Source organism: Tamandua tetradactyla, chromosome 5 (genome assembly GCF_023851605.1).
Source record: "Tamandua tetradactyla isolate mTamTet1 chromosome 5, mTamTet1.pri, whole genome shotgun sequence".
NCBI classification, from domain to species: Eukaryota; Metazoa; Chordata; class Mammalia; order Pilosa; family Myrmecophagidae; genus Tamandua; species Tamandua tetradactyla.
The window spans coordinates 156983923-156999514 of record NC_135331.1 but is presented as its reverse complement, the minus strand read 5'-3'; the positions used below and the strand labels follow the sequence as shown (position 1 = coordinate 156999514).

The window sequence follows — 15592 nt, the reverse complement described above, 5'->3', positions numbered from 1 at the left end:
TAGTAGCTATTGTTCTATTTATTTGGCCTCTTAAGTTTAAGAACAGTTCATTATCTCTTTAGGCTATTATAGTTGATAGTCATATTTTATCTTTAAAATTGTAAAAGAAGAACATTTTATAGTAAACTATATTATTAAATGTCGCCAGGACATCTGACTTATTCAGATTACTTTCAAATAAACAGAAAATAGCGTGCTATATTATTAGGTTGATTGCTGATACGTTTTGTATTTAAAATGTATGTTTACAGCATATGGAAAAGAAGGTGTGAAGATGAACTTCATAGATCGCATCTTCATTGGTGAGATAACTAGCACGGTCATGTGTGAAGAATGTGCACATGTAGGTATTTTGGAATTCACTTCAACGTAGAATAGATTATAATCATACCAATTTTATAATGTTTTCTTTCACATGTAATTAGTGGTGGTCTTTTTAAAATTTGCACCAGTTGACTATACAATAGTTTTTGAAAGTGTTTTAGAAATATCATGCCCTAATTTACTCTTAGAAAGTAAACATGATTTTTAGTTATTTTTTTAAAGTATGTATGTTTATATATGGTTTTTTCCTCTCCACAAATCTATGAAATGCTTTTAGCCTATCTTTTAAAATATCTAACTTCACCTGTCTGGACAGTTTATTTAAACAGCCTAATTACATGGAGCCTAGAATGGGGAATGAGATCTTGTTATTCTGTATAGCTTAATGTAATACCCTGATACATTCCAGAATATTTTGGGCAGAAAATAAAAAAGTATTTGCACAGTCCCTTGAGGGCTGAAGAAAAAATATGGAACTATTAAACTTCTCTACCTGGGAGATTCTTGATATTCTCTTTAAGCATTAGGGATTCCCAATTTAATAAGCTGAGCCCTTGGTCTTGAGGCTTGCTCTTATGAAGCTTATTGCTGTAATGGTGAAGCTAAGGCAACTTACAATTATGCCTACGAGTCACCCCCGGAGAGCTTGTTTCGTTGCTCAGATGTGGTTGTTTCTCTCTAAGCCAAACTTTGCAAATAAACTCACTACACCCCCCCATCCCCCCCACCCCCACCCTACAGAGGACATGACTTCCAGGGGTGTAATTCTCCCTTGCAACATGAGACGGGACTCCCAGGGATGAGCATCATGGGATTGAGAATGCCTTCTTGGCCAAAAGGAAGGAGAGAAATGAAACAAAGTTTCAGTGGCTAAGAGATTTCAAATAGAGTTGAGGGGTCATTCTGTAGGTTACTCTTATGCAAGCTTCTGCCAGATATTGTGAATTGCCATGGTATGCCAGGCCCCAAACAACAGTATTCCCCAAAACCCTAAAGAATACCCTGGGCTCTTTCTAAGACTATAGAAGTTTTGCTTATTAAGTTTATTTTTTCAGAAACTTAAAACCTCCACATTGCTTCTATGCCAGATAAGCCCTGAAACCCAGAAGTGCCAGTCTCTCTAAAAACATCAACCATTTACATTCTTTACCCCATGTCAACACCCCTTTCAGCATGAAGGAGTTAGAATGGTTATTGCCCAGATATCCCTGAAGATTAAGAGAATAATCAAAGAAGAGGGAGGAGTTGTAACAGACATTAGGATTTAAAAAATGAGTCATTATATAGATATTTCTTTTTAGTTACTAGTATATTAGAACAGCCAGAGGGAAGTACCTGAAATTGTTGAACTGTAACCCAATAGCCTTGATCTTTGATGATGATTGTATAATTATATAGCTTTTATCTTATGACTATATTATAGTGAAAACCATGTGACTGATACCTCTTTTATCCAGTGTATGGGTAGATAAGTAATAAAATAAAGGCATGTATGGAAAAAAAAATAACAGTAAAATTAGTAGGACCATAATAAAGTGAATCTTACAAACATAATACTTTACAGAAAAAAAAGCAGTTCCCAAAGTTGATTCCATTTATATAATGTTCTGAAATTGGCAAAACTGAATATTGTTTATCATTTAGGAATGCATAACTTTGTGGAGAAAAAGGAGGTTATGATCAGAAATAGGTATAAAGGAAGCTTCTAGGGTATCAGCAATGTTGTATCCTTGGTAGGTGTTTGCTCTATAACTATTTGTTCAACTATACTTTGAAATTTTCTCTAATTGCTTGTTAAACTGTACTTTGAAATTTGGCACTTTTTTGCATGTTATGTTTCACAATAAAAAATATAAAATAAAAATCACTTTGAGTTTTTGAGCCCCCCACCCAAAATGAACACATATTTTGAAAAATAAAGAAACAAACAAAAGCAATGTGGTGAAACATTGAAGAATTGTAAAATTTCAAATTCCCCTCACCCAGTGAGTGTAAACTTCATTTTATTCCATCTGTAATTTTAAAAAGTAAAATGTAGAAAAAAATCATACCTTTCACTCTTAGAAATTAAACACGATGATTTTTATTTTTAAATAAATATATTTACATGTTATTTTTCTTCTCCCCAAATCTGAGGTGCTTTTAGTCTATCTTTAAAATATTTTTTTACCGTGGTAACATTTACAACATAAAAATTCCCATTTTAACCATTTTTAAGTGTGTAATTCAGTGGCATGAATTACATCAACAATGTTGTTCTACCATCCCACCATCCATTACTAAAACTTTCATCTTCCAAAAACAAACTCTGTACCTATTAAACAATAACTTCCCATTCCTCCTTCTCCCAGCCCCTGGTAACTTCTAATCTGCTTCCCGTCTCTATGAATTTGTTTTTTTCTATGTATTTCATAGAAGGGAAATAATACAGTATTTGTCCTGTTGTGTCTGGCTCATTCCAGTTAACATAATGTCTCCAGGGTTCCTCCATGTTGTAGCATAGGTCAGAACTTCATTCCTTTTTACAGCTGAATAATATTCCATTGTGTTTATGTACTACATTTTGTTAATCCATTCCTCTGTTGACAAGGCAGACAGGTGGGTTCCTTCCTTATCTTGGCTACTGTGAATATGCTGCTAAGAGCATCAATATCTGTTTGAGAGCCAATTTTTTAATTTTTTGAAGGGTAAATACTTAGAAGTAGAATTGCTTGGTAATTCTGTGTTTAACTGCCAAACAGCTTTCCATAGCTGCTGCCACATTTTACATTCCCACCAGCAATGTACAAGAGCTCGTATTTTTTGGCATTCTCACCAACACTTCTTTTTTTCCATCTTTTAATAATAGCCATCCCAGTAGGTGAAGTGTTATTTGATTGGGTTTTGACTTGCATTTCCCTAATGATTAATGATCATAAGCATCTTATTGGCCATTTGTATATCTTCTTGGAAGAAACGTTTATTCAAGTCCTTTGCCTTTTTTCAGTTGGGTTGTTGTTTGCTATTAAGTTGCAGGATTTCTTTGAATATTCTGATATTAACCTTTATCAGTTACATGATTTTCGACCACTTTCCCCCATTCTGTAGGTTGTCTTTTTGCTTTCTTAATAATGTAGTTTGATGCATAAAAGATTTTAATTTTGAGGAAGTTCAGTTTTTTCTTTCTTTTCTTGTGTTTTTAGTATCATATCTAAGAATCTATTTGCAAATAGGAGGTCCTGTAGATTTTTTTCCCCATGTTAAAAGTTTTATGACTTTAATTCTTATATTTATGTCTTTGATCCATTTTGAGTTAATTTTTGTTTACTTTCATTCTTTTGCATGTGGCTATCCATTTTTCCTAGAACCTTTGTTGAAGACATTATTCTTTTCCCACTGAATGGACTTGGTACTCTTATTTAAAATCAGTTGTACATATGAAGGTTTATTTCTGGACTCTGAGTTCTAGTCCTTTAATCTATGTGCCCATCTTTATGCCAGTACCATATTGTTTTGATTTATAGCTTTGTAGTAAGTTTTGAAATCGTGAAAGTGTGAGTCCTTTAATGCTGTTCTTCTCTTTCAAGATTGTTTTGATTTTGGGGAGCCCCTTGCATTTGCATATGAATTTGAGGATTGGCTTTTCCATTTCTGCAAAAAAAAAAAGAGTGCTGGGAGTTTGACTAGGATTGCACTGACTCTGTAGATCGTTTCGAGTAGTATTGACCTCTTAACAACATTAAGAATCTTCGAATCCCATGAACACACTTGTCTTTCCATTTATTTAAGTCATCTCTAATTTCTTCCAGCAATATTTTGTAATTTTTAGTGTTTTGCAGTTTTTGGGTCTTTCACATCCTTGAATTTATTCCTAGATATTTTATTATTTTAGAGACTATTTTATATTTTTCATTATTTTTAATTCTTTTTTTAATTTTTTTGATACCATTTTAAATGGAAATGTTTTCTTGCTTTCCTTTTCATTGTTCATTTTTGATACCTAGAAACACAGCTTTGTGTGTGTTGATCCTATATCTCAAACTTTGTTGAATTTGTTTATTAGCTCTAGTAGTTTTCTTGTGGAGTTTTTGAGATTTTATCCTGTCTCTGTATGCTAAAATTTATTAGATAACTATTTGGATTGAAATGAGAGATATATTTCTGTGAAGAGAGTAACTGCTACATTGTGATTTTCTAAACTGTAATTCCAGTGGAAATAATTTAATGTAGTGACATAACTTAGGTATTTCTATTACTTTTGATTTAAAGTTTATATTTGTATAACTTGTTCAAGGTTTTTTATGTAGACTTGGCTCATCTTTGAATCCAGTGATAATTTTTTTTATTTTGAATGCTGTATGTTCTTGGTCAACAACTTAAAGCATGCATATAGGTTTTTTTTTTTTTGCAGCCCAGCCCCCCGCCCCCACCCCCGAGTTGCATATAGGTTTTTAGTTGCTTGGTAATGAGTATTTCTGAAAACGTATGACTTAAAGTTGATAGGTTTAAAGCTTTTATTAGATTTTAATGGAAAAAAGGAGAGTATGTACATTTTTAATGTGTCAACATGAGGTTATTTAAATTTCTAGAATACTCAAGACAGATGTTGATTTCTCTCACACAAACTATAGAGTATCTAATAAAACAGAATCATCCTAAAGAATCTAAAATTTACCTGGGTTGTATTCCTTGAAGTTTTGGAATATTTCGTTTTGATTAACCATATGCGCTGCTATGCCAAATTAAATCACTATTTGTTCCAGGAACGTTGTTTAAATTTAAAATTCTGCATTGCCTGGGAAGTTTACTTTCTTTGAGAATTTACAAAATGTCATTGTCTCTATTGGAATTCTAACTCTAGTTCTCAATCTGCTTTCTTTTAAGATCTCCATGGTGAAAGATCCTTTCATTGATTTATCACTTCCAATTATAGAAGAAAGGGTGAGGAGAAAAAAAAACTATTAATGAGAGGCTTTTGTGAAGAGCATTTACTCATTCATGTATTTAAACATTTGCTGAGTATATTTTATATCTGAGGGTCATTGTTTTTATATGGTCATTGAGTTTGTATGGTGTGTTTATATTGGGGTATGTGTATGCATGTGTGAAGATATAGTTTTTATTCTCAAGAAACTTACACCCTTATATTTTCTATTTTGAGAATTAATGCTAAGGAAATTAATAATTTTTATATTTTTAAGTGAGGATTACATTTTTTTAAATTGATATCCAGAATTTATTTACTAAAGTAGTTTTGTGTTATGTGTGACATCTACCTAGGTTTCAAAACCTGTACCCCTGGGAAGAATGAGTAAATATAGAAGTTTACAGGAGACAAATCGTGATCAGCACAGTAGCACTGTTACTATAGAAAATGCTTATCAACCCAAAGCCACCAAGAAGCATTCCTCATCTAAATTTAAGGTAAGATTATGTGCATTTGTTAAACATCTGGGTTTTTCTAAACCTTTTATTAAGGAAAATTTCAAACATAAACAGAAGTATTGAAAATAAAATAATAGACTCCCATGCACCCATTGCTCAACTTTGTAAATTATCAACTCATGGCTAACCTTGTTTTATTTCTGTCTATCCCGCATTCTTCCTCTCCCCCATTTCCTATTAGTTTGAAACAAATTCCAAATGTGTTATATACTTCAGTGTGTATCTCTAAAAGATAAATACTCTTTTTAAAAACATAACCATAATCCTGTTTTTATGCCTAAAAATAGTCATATATTAATATTGATGAAATATTAATAAAAATAGCACCAAGCATCCATCAATTTCTGCAGTTGTCTCATTAACACTTCTCTGTTGCTTTTGCTGTTTAAAGTTTGTTTGAATTTAGGATCTAAACATTAGCTATAGATTTGCAATTGTTTTCTATGTTTCACTTAATCTACAGATTGCTGCGCCCCCCCCCCCCCTTTTCTTTACAATTTATTTGTTGAAGAAATTGGGTCACTTTTTTCAGTAGAGTTTCCCCAATTCAATAGTAATGCAATTTGCTGTTGCATCCCATGGCATTAGCAGATTCCTCTGTCTCCGTTTTCCACTCTAACGTAGTTAGATTTAGAGGCCTAATTAGATTCAGGTTTGATTTTTTTTTTTTTTTGCAGGAAACTTTTAACTAGTAGTGTTTACTTCTACCAAGGATGTACATTTGATGTCTTCTTGCTGTGATGTTGCCAGTCATTGATAGCCATTGTCTAGATCTCTTATTTCACTGGGGACATATCTGGTTGATGAATTATTCCATACAAGATTTTCAGTCGCAATTAGAATTTGTACTTCATTATAAAAATAATTACTCTTTAACATGAAATGACTTGCACTGACTTGGCAAATTACATATTATCAGGTTTGACTTAAAGTTAGACGGCTTTTTTCAGTGGCAAGATTACAGAAAGGACTGAATATTTTCTTTAAATTAAAATGATATTATCTTCATTAGATATGTAGGGCAGTTAAATATGATTTCAGCATGTATTTATTTTAATATAAAACAAAAGCACTTTTATTGGAACTGCTTATGGAGTTGGAAAATTTTAACATTTTAATAGTGTTGATGTGCTCCCCAAAAGCTCTGATTATTAAAATATGAATATGTAATGAATTTTTCTTTATTTCTTTTAGCCTTAAGGAATTAAAGCCAAAATAATTTTAATAGATCAGTTATCCAAATTACGAGACAAGTACCATCTATGCGTTTGGTCAGGAACTGAGAATATGTTCCTATGTTATATGAAATTATCTATGCCTCAGAGATACAGAAACCACATGGGTATAACTTGTGCATACGCTGAACAAATTGGATCTTTTCCTTATTTATTTTTTTTTAAGAAAAGTTTTGGGTTTATAGAACAATCATGAATAAAATACAGGACTCCCATACAAATCCACCACCAACACCTTGCATTGATGTGGAATATTTGTTACAATTTATGATAGCACATTTTTATAATTATACTATTAATTAAAGTCCATGGTTTACTTAGGTTTCACTGTGTAGTATAGTTCCATAGAGTTTTTTTTAATTTGTATTCTATTACCATATATACAATCTGTTTCCCTTTTAATCATATTCAGATATATTTCAGTGTTGTTAATTGCATTCACAATCTTGTGCTACCATTACCAAAATATTTCCATCATTCTAAATAGGAACCCTGTACATTTTAAGCCTTAACTTCTCACTCCCTTTCTCCACCCCAGCCCCTGGTAACTTATATTCTAGTTTCTGACTTTTTGAGCTTGCTGATTCTAATTGTTTCAAAGCAGTGAGATTACACAGTATTTGTCCTTTTGTGTCTGGCTGGTTTTATTCAACCTGATGTCTTCAGGGTTTATCCATGTTGTTGCATGTATCAGATCTTCATTACTTTTTACTGCTGAATTATACTCCATTGTATGTCTATACCACATTTTGCTTATCCATTCATTGGATAATGGATCCTTGGGTTGCTTCCATCTTTTGGCAATTGCAACTAATGCTGCCATGAACCTCAGTGTGGAAATAACTGTTGGAGTCACTGCTTTCAGTTCTTTTGGGTGTATACCTACTTGTGGGACTGCCGGATAATATGTAGTCCTATACTTAGCTTCCTGGGGAACTTCTAGACTATCCTCCGTAGAAGCTGCATGATTTTACATTACCATAGATCTATACTTTATTGAAAAAGTTTTTTCATGAAATACAATTCACAGTTTTTTTTTTTTAGTTCAGAAAAGAGCTGAAAAGTTTGCTTATTTGTAAAATTAGAAATGCACAGTTCTAATCACATCTTTAAGATGCTGAATTAAAGAAGCAAAAACATAAATGGAATAAATGTGGTTTAGGCATTATGAATTCTGTTATAAGTTATTTTTTAGTAATTTAACAATTACTAAATCATTTTGGACATGGAAACAAAATCATTCAGCAGTTACCAATTTCAGTACTTATTTTCTATAGATCAATAAAGTTTTGTTTAGCTTGGTAATCAAGTTAGTAATAAGGGTAAAGCAATGTTTAGTTTTGAAAAACTTTCCTTTATAGTATTCTTGACTTTTATTTATTAGCATTACAGAAAAAATAATATACACTGAAAATTAGCTGAGAAAATTTTGCCCTAGATTTCGAACGTATCTCTAATAACCTTCAAAAAGTGAATTTTCTTTTGTTCGTCAATAACAGAGGCAAATATAAAATCCACTTAAAGCACTACAGAACTGATATGAGAATTTCTAGCCTAAATAAAGGAAAACAGAAATAAAAAACAAAAGATAAATAATAGAGTAAATATCCCTGGACATACGGGGTACTTTTTAGATGAAAACTAAGATAAACTTAGTTGTAGCAGAGGGGTACCACAAAGTAAACCATGTGAAGCATCTGTCCTGTAGGCTATTCTCCCTTGCTTTCCTCCTCCCACGTTTTTTTTAAGTACACACTCATAAACTAAAAACTCCAGAATTGGTATCTCTATTTAAAATCTTCCCTCAATCCAAATACATCAGAAAGAAATCCGAAGGTCTAATTAACTGGGCATTTTAATACATAAGTATATTAGTTTCATAGGAGATTTTGTAGCTGTGAAAGTGCTAGGACCTATATTGTACCCTTCACCACTGGGGTTATAGTCAGAAGTTCATTGGCCTCTTAACTATATAGAAGAATATAGGAAAGTCTTAATTTTCACATTCTTCTACCAGTCAGGCCAGTCGCCAAAATATACTGGTACAAATAGTTATAGTGTTTGTTGATACGTTTAAAACTAGACTTGAAGAAAGCCCTGTGTTCAAAAACATGCTTCTTGATTTTACCAGTTTTCCCAGGTGCTAAAGGGGTTTAAGGTATTATGCAAAAACATTTGAGAAAATAGCAACTTATCCTATGTAAATATATTTTAAAGGAGTAACTTAAACGGATTCTTAGACTTTCTAGCTCTCAAGTCCAAGTAAACAATTACAAGGGTATTTTTTGTTTATATCTTGTTGATCCATAATTCACTATTGGGAATTTTGAGAACACCAAAGAAACACATTATCCCCCGTTTGATCATTTTCATCTGGTTCACGTATTTTTTTCTTTCTGACTCATATTTTAAGGCTTAATAGAAGATTTTTTTTGCCTAATTATAAGTATTTGTAACGGTCATAAGCTTCTTGCATCTTTGAAAATTAATTATAGAGGTATAAGTACTGATACGATGGTAGATTGTTGGGTATTTCACTTCTCTTTGTTAAATTATACTAGAGTTATCTCATTAAAGCCTTATAACGTTTGATATGAAGAATGTTAAAGAAGCATCAGCTAAGGAAGAATCCAAAGAGAAACTAAAATTAAATGCCTAAAGGGAAAGTTAACAGTTTTGCTAAGGCATATGATCCAACCTTATTCAGAGTATTGTAATATGTAAAGAAATAGTGAAAGGAGGCAAAAAATAAACATAACTCCTCATATGTGTATGGCATTACCAAAATGGCCTGACAGATCAGATAGTGAGGGAAGTATTATGAAGCCTCCTGGCTGATCTCGTTCCTAGAGCCCACTCTTCTTCTCTAACTTCCTCTGCCTGTCCATGCTCTACATTGCAATCAGAGCAATATTTCCCAAACACAAAGTTGGTCATCTTGTTCCTCATTGTCCTCTGAATCAAGTCTGTGACTCTCTTGCATCCATTTTTCTTTTCAGCATGTACAACTCCCTTTAGTATTTCTTGTAGGGCAGGTCTCTTATTAATTGAACTCTCTCGGCTTCTGTTTACTTGTGAATATTTTAAAATCTCTCTCTTTTTTGAAGGTCAGTTTTGCCAGATAAAGAATTCTTCGCTGGTGATTTCTCTCTTTCCATATCTTAAATATATTATACCACTTCCTTCTCACCTCCATGGTTTCTAATGAGAAATCAGCACCTAATCTTATTGAGCATCCCTTGTATGTGATGGATTGCTTTTCTCTTTCTGTTTTCAGAATTCTCTCTCTTTGGCAATTGACAGTCTGATTAGTATGTGTCTTGGAATAGGTCTATTCAGATTTATTCTGTTGGGAGTACCTCGTGCTTCTTGCATATCTGTATTTATGTCTTTCATCAGAGTTGGAAAGTTTGCAGCCATTATTTCCTCACCTATTCTTTCTGCCCATTTTCCCTTCTATTCTCCTTCTGGAATACCCATGGTGCATGTTTGGGCACTTTGTGCTGTCATTCTGTTCCCTGAGACCTTGATGAGGTTATTCTGAAGGTCAGTTATCTTTAGCCTAGGCTTTTGTTGCTGATTAGATTTGTGTTAAGTTCTTTGATACTTGGATCCTCGGTTTTTCCCAACCAAAACATGTTCAGGAACCAATGCAGTTTCAGAGGGCCCTGAGGGAGAGGGTCAGGAAAAATGCCAGAAAACCTGTTTGTTTGTTTTTTTTTCAGCTCCCCAAGGCTGTACTTTACTGGCCTTTCCTAGCAGGTGGAGCATTTCAGTAACCTGTTTCCTGCAGCCATAAGGCAGCAGGGTATTCTTAGCTCTTTTTCGGCTCTGCCTCTGACACAGGTCGAAACAATGGCATAGAAGTCCCTGTCTGGGATAGGCTAATACAGTGGAACCCAGTGGTCTAAATTCATCAGCCGATAGCTGAAATCTGTACTTGGCCAGGTCCTCTTCTGATCTTAGGGAGGAAGACTTCCACAGCTTCCCATTCCACAGCGGCTTGCTAGGCATGGACCAGACCAACCTGAAGCTGTTTGCCTTAAGGGTGGGGGTGGGCACCAGGAGCCACAGCTGAGCGCTTTGCTCACAGTTCTTCGCTGCAGTTTCTCAGTCTCCTTCTCTCGCTCTTCCCTGGATGCTGTACAGTACTCACCTGGTCTTTGGAGCCCCAACAAGTTTTTGCCTGTCCACTAGGGATTTTTCAGAAAAGAACTGAGCTCCACAGTTTCTGCCTGTCTACTAGCTGTTTTGTTTTGTTTTTTTTTTGAGAGGAGTGAGCTGTCTTCCTGGATATCCCCATCTGGTCCATTTTTATCTATTTTCCTCTTTTCTCACATGCACTCTACTTCTAGCTAGACTTCTGTAACTTCTTACATGTGGGCTTTTGAACTTGCTGTTCCCTCTTTGAGGCACAGCCTCATTCTCCTGAGCCCTCTGCTCAGTTTTGCAGTTTTCCTAACTCACTCAACTCTGGCTAGTTATTTTCCTTTGGGAACTATAGTACCTTTATTTCTCCTATCAAAACAGTAATAACTGTACCCAGCATTTGAGTTCTTACTGTGTGCTGATCATTGTTCTCAGTTCTTTATGTCAATTATACTGAGTCAAAAGATAGAGTAAGTAACATACCTGAGATTACAGGTAGCAAATGACAGAAATGGGAATTCAAACATTGTCTGTGTTTTTAACCACTTTGTGTACTATCTTCCATTGATGCTTTGCTGTTTTCCTGTTTGCTTCTGTTGTGATCGGTTGTAAGCTCTGAGAACAGGAACCCAGTCTGTCCTCACTGCTCTGTCTCAGGTTCCTTAGTCCAGGGCTCAGAGAGTAGATGGTGTGTAGGGATTTAGGTGTGATCATTCCCATGATTGCTACCAATCATAAATCCTAATTTTTACTACCAAAAATGCTAATGTTTATGTTGCTTGCTAGGGGCCGGGCATTGTTGTGTGGTCTCGTGTGTTATCTCAACCCTCAGACAAGACAATGTGGTTGGTGCTTCTGCTTTACAAGCAGATGATGTGAACTAATTCCCCATATATCATCCAGAATCATCCTCTTAAGCTCTATCCTATATCACCCCTCTTATTATAAATTTTTTTCATGCAGATTTGATTATCTTTTCAGAATCAATTTATTGATCCTTGTTCCTAGTTTATAATATCAGAAAAAGAATATTTTCAGTGAATTAAATCTATCATATATCTGATACCTAGCACAAAACAGAGAGGGAAATGGATACTTTTTAAATTTCACTGGAAATAGAGCAGTTGGGATATATAGAATACTCCCGTTCCAATGTTCCTAAAACTGACTGATTATCAGACTCGCCTGAGAACTGTTTATTAAAATGGAATTTCAAGATCAACCCAGGTCACCTGAATCAGTATTTCTAAGTGGTAATACCCTGGGTCTGTATTTTTAAAAAATAACAAAGCCTGTCTGTCAGGTGGTTCTGATGATCACCTAGTTTGGAAACCATTGAATTAGAGTTTAGACTAACTGGATTTAGGGCACACCTATTTTTATTACTTTGATATATGATCTTGGGCCACTTGTTTAAAAATCTGTATGAGTCTGTTGACCATTAATATTACATACATAGTAAGAGTTTGTAGAGAATAGGTCCTGTATAAATTCAGAGTAGTGGACTTTGTTGGGTGTTACCATAAACTTTCTTATTTATCATGTGCCCTCTAGTAGATCAGATAAACATGATGAAAATTAATGCCTTCTTTTCATTCGGAAAGTTCAGATATGTAGTAAAAACAGGAGATAATATATGTAGAATGAAATGATCAAATAGGAAAAAAAACAAAACAGGAGATAATGTTACTATCCTAATTTTGAAAATAACAAATGTGAGGCACAGATACTCTTTATAAATTAATCTCTCCTCTCTTCCAATAACTAAAAATGAATATAGACTAATTCATAACAGTCTTTCCTTTATTTCTCTGTCTTGACCCTTAAATTAAGCCACAGGAAAAAAAAAATCAAACCTTCAGCTTTGTGGAACCTTTGAAATATTTTAAGTAGCCCAAAGTCTTGATTAAATTAGTTGGTGATTATCACCAGATTCAGGTTGCCTTATCTTTGTAAACTTTGTAAAAATCTCTATCTCCAGTGACAGTGCTTCTCAAATGACAGTGCTGCTCACTACTTAGTCTGGTCAAAAAATAGCAATTAATAGACAAATTGAATACCAGGTACAAGTAAAATACTTTTTTTTCCCAGGTTTATAGCAGCCAGTCAGCACTTGTATCAAATAGAGTTTATAATTTACTTTTGGTACCTTTTAATTTGTTTTGAAAAATAGGTGAAACATTTTCAATGTTCAAAAATCAACAAGTATGGAAAGGTTTACTGTTGAAGAGTTCCTTCGTTGCCCTTTTCCACAAAAACCCTGTTCCATTCCCTGCAGATAGAAGACCACTGTTGTTAATATCTTGTGTAATGATTACTTAAAAGTTAGAACTCTTTGTTAGTATATCTTCTATCAGTTGTAGCTTAGGTAGATTTAGGATTTCAGAGGTACTAGAAATAAGGTGTATTTAATAATTGCGGAAAGTTTAATTAAATGAGATTATTTGGAATTTATTTTCAATAAGGTCACAAGATTCTTTTCTCTGAAAACACTGTCAACTTACAGAATGAACTAATTCATGACAGAAAACGTGTAAGAAAACTGTCATCTGGAGAAGAGAGAACTGTCGTCATACACCAAAAAAATGAAAACCTTGAAAAAACTGGGGATTCTTCGGTAATGTTTCCAAACATCACGAATACTGAGTCGACTCAGAATGAAAGCCCAATTGAGGGCAGTGAAAAGGAAGCCAGCCGTTCTGAAAGTAGTGTTGATGCTGACAGTGAGGCTTCAGAATCTGAGAGTGCTTCAATGCAGGCCATGTTGTTGAGATTCAGTAATGTACCGGGTGTGCACAGGGGTGGACTCGTTCACCATCCATCAATAAGCAAATTGCCATATACCACGGAAACTGGCACTGGTGATGAGGCAATGGCTGGTGCTATTTCTGAACTTCATTTGAGCAGCACTGTCACTGGAGATGGAGATTTTTACAAAGAAAATCAGCCACTGACTATTCCAAAAAGTTTATGTTTTTCAGAAGAGAAGCATATGATGTCTCACAGCCCCCAAAATGCTTTTCAGACCCTTTCTCAGAGTTATATAACTACTTCTAAGGAATGTTCAGTTCAGTCCTGTCTCTACCAGTTTACATCTGTGGAATTACTAATGGGCAATAACAAGCTTCTGTGTGAGAACTGTACTGAAAATAAACAGAAGAACCAAAAGGAAACAAGTTCTGCAGGTAAATATTTAGCATTATTTATTATTACTTTTTGTATTGACGCATAGTGATTAGGGGCTACAGATCTCAAAATAGGGAATCTTTGGAACCTTGTCTCCAGACCAAGCTTCATGAAGTCAGGAATTGTCTTATTCATATTTGTGCCTCAGCACTTAAGATGTTGACTGGACAAAGTAGATTTTCAGTATATATTTTTTGTTGAAATAAATTGAAAAGCATGAAGTATCCTTTCTAACTTGAAATTATAACTCTACATAATCTTATTTCAGGAGACCAACTACCAAAATCTTTCTAGAAGTTTTATCCTTAAAATTTTTAATTGTATCATTAGTGAGATTAGTGATGTGCTTCACAAATCCCATCAATCTATTGTACACTCATAAGATATGCATTTGAGCATTTTAAATAATTGGATGTATGAAGTTAGCAGTGTAATAACTGTTTAGTTGACCAGAGAAAAGTGGGAACAGGAAGCTTTGGCAAGTAAGAACTTTTCCATACGTTCTATTTTAACCTTGCTTGATCAAATGCAGAGAATACTCTGATTCATAGTGACTGGTAATTAAAGATATGTCTAGATGGGAGAAGGAAAAAATACCAGTTTACATTAACCCAAGGTAAAAATACAATTGGCTACATTCAAATCTTACAATAAGTCCTTTCTAACAGTCGCTTTCTGAGATGCCCTACAATCTCTCGTGGTGTGTGTTCTCCCTTTAATGGGTAATAAACCCAACTGTTCGACTACAGGTATGTTCCTGATGGTCTTTTGCTAGAGGGCTGTTTCCCAGCTTCCAAAATTTTGTACCAGGTGTCACTTCTCCTATTCTTCGTCCTTATAAGTGTGTGCCTTTGGGAAAAAAAAACATTTGACTCTTAATTTAATGGAATTTTGGAAAGGAAAAGAGGTACCCTATAACCAGAAGTCCAATTTCTTTTAAAATATTTTTTAAAATGTGGTATGATACTTCTACATAAATATTCACTGTTATATAGTAGATAATATATAAAAATGGAATTTTACTAGTCTATTTATTATATTTTTTGCAGAGAAGAAAGCAGAAGGGGTTTATACTAATGCCAGGAAGCAATTGCTAATTTCTGCTGTTCCAGCTGTCCTAATTCTCCATCTTAAAAGATTTCATCAGGTAAATGTCCCTGTAATATGACTGTAGTCATCTTCATCATGTGTTCCACAGAGCACTAAATCCTGAAGAATACAGGCAGCTATTCAATAATAATTTATTCAGTTTAAAATTTTACCATGTGGGAGTT

General features: G+C 34.1%; 1 protein-coding gene across 7 annotated transcripts in view; it reads left to right on the top strand.

The window, feature by feature from the left end:
* Window positions 1–15592, top strand: part of USP45 (ubiquitin specific peptidase 45) — a 107379-nt gene that overhangs the window by 79654 nt on the left and 12133 nt on the right. For 4 of the 7 annotated variants that reach the window (XM_077162475.1, XM_077162476.1, XM_077162477.1 and 1 more), the window contains 5 exons: window positions 252–343; window positions 5188–5244; window positions 5584–5727; window positions 13639–14317; window positions 15368–15465. In XM_077162475.1, coding sequence (XP_077018590.1) covers window positions 252–343; window positions 5188–5244; window positions 5584–5727; window positions 13639–14317; window positions 15368–15465 — 1070 coding nt within the window. Of the gene's footprint in view, window positions 1–251; window positions 344–5187; window positions 5245–5583; window positions 5728–13597; window positions 14318–15367; window positions 15466–15592 lie in introns of those variants that run through there. The other 3 variants (XM_077162478.1, XM_077162480.1, XR_013176315.1) reach the window with 3 other exon arrangements.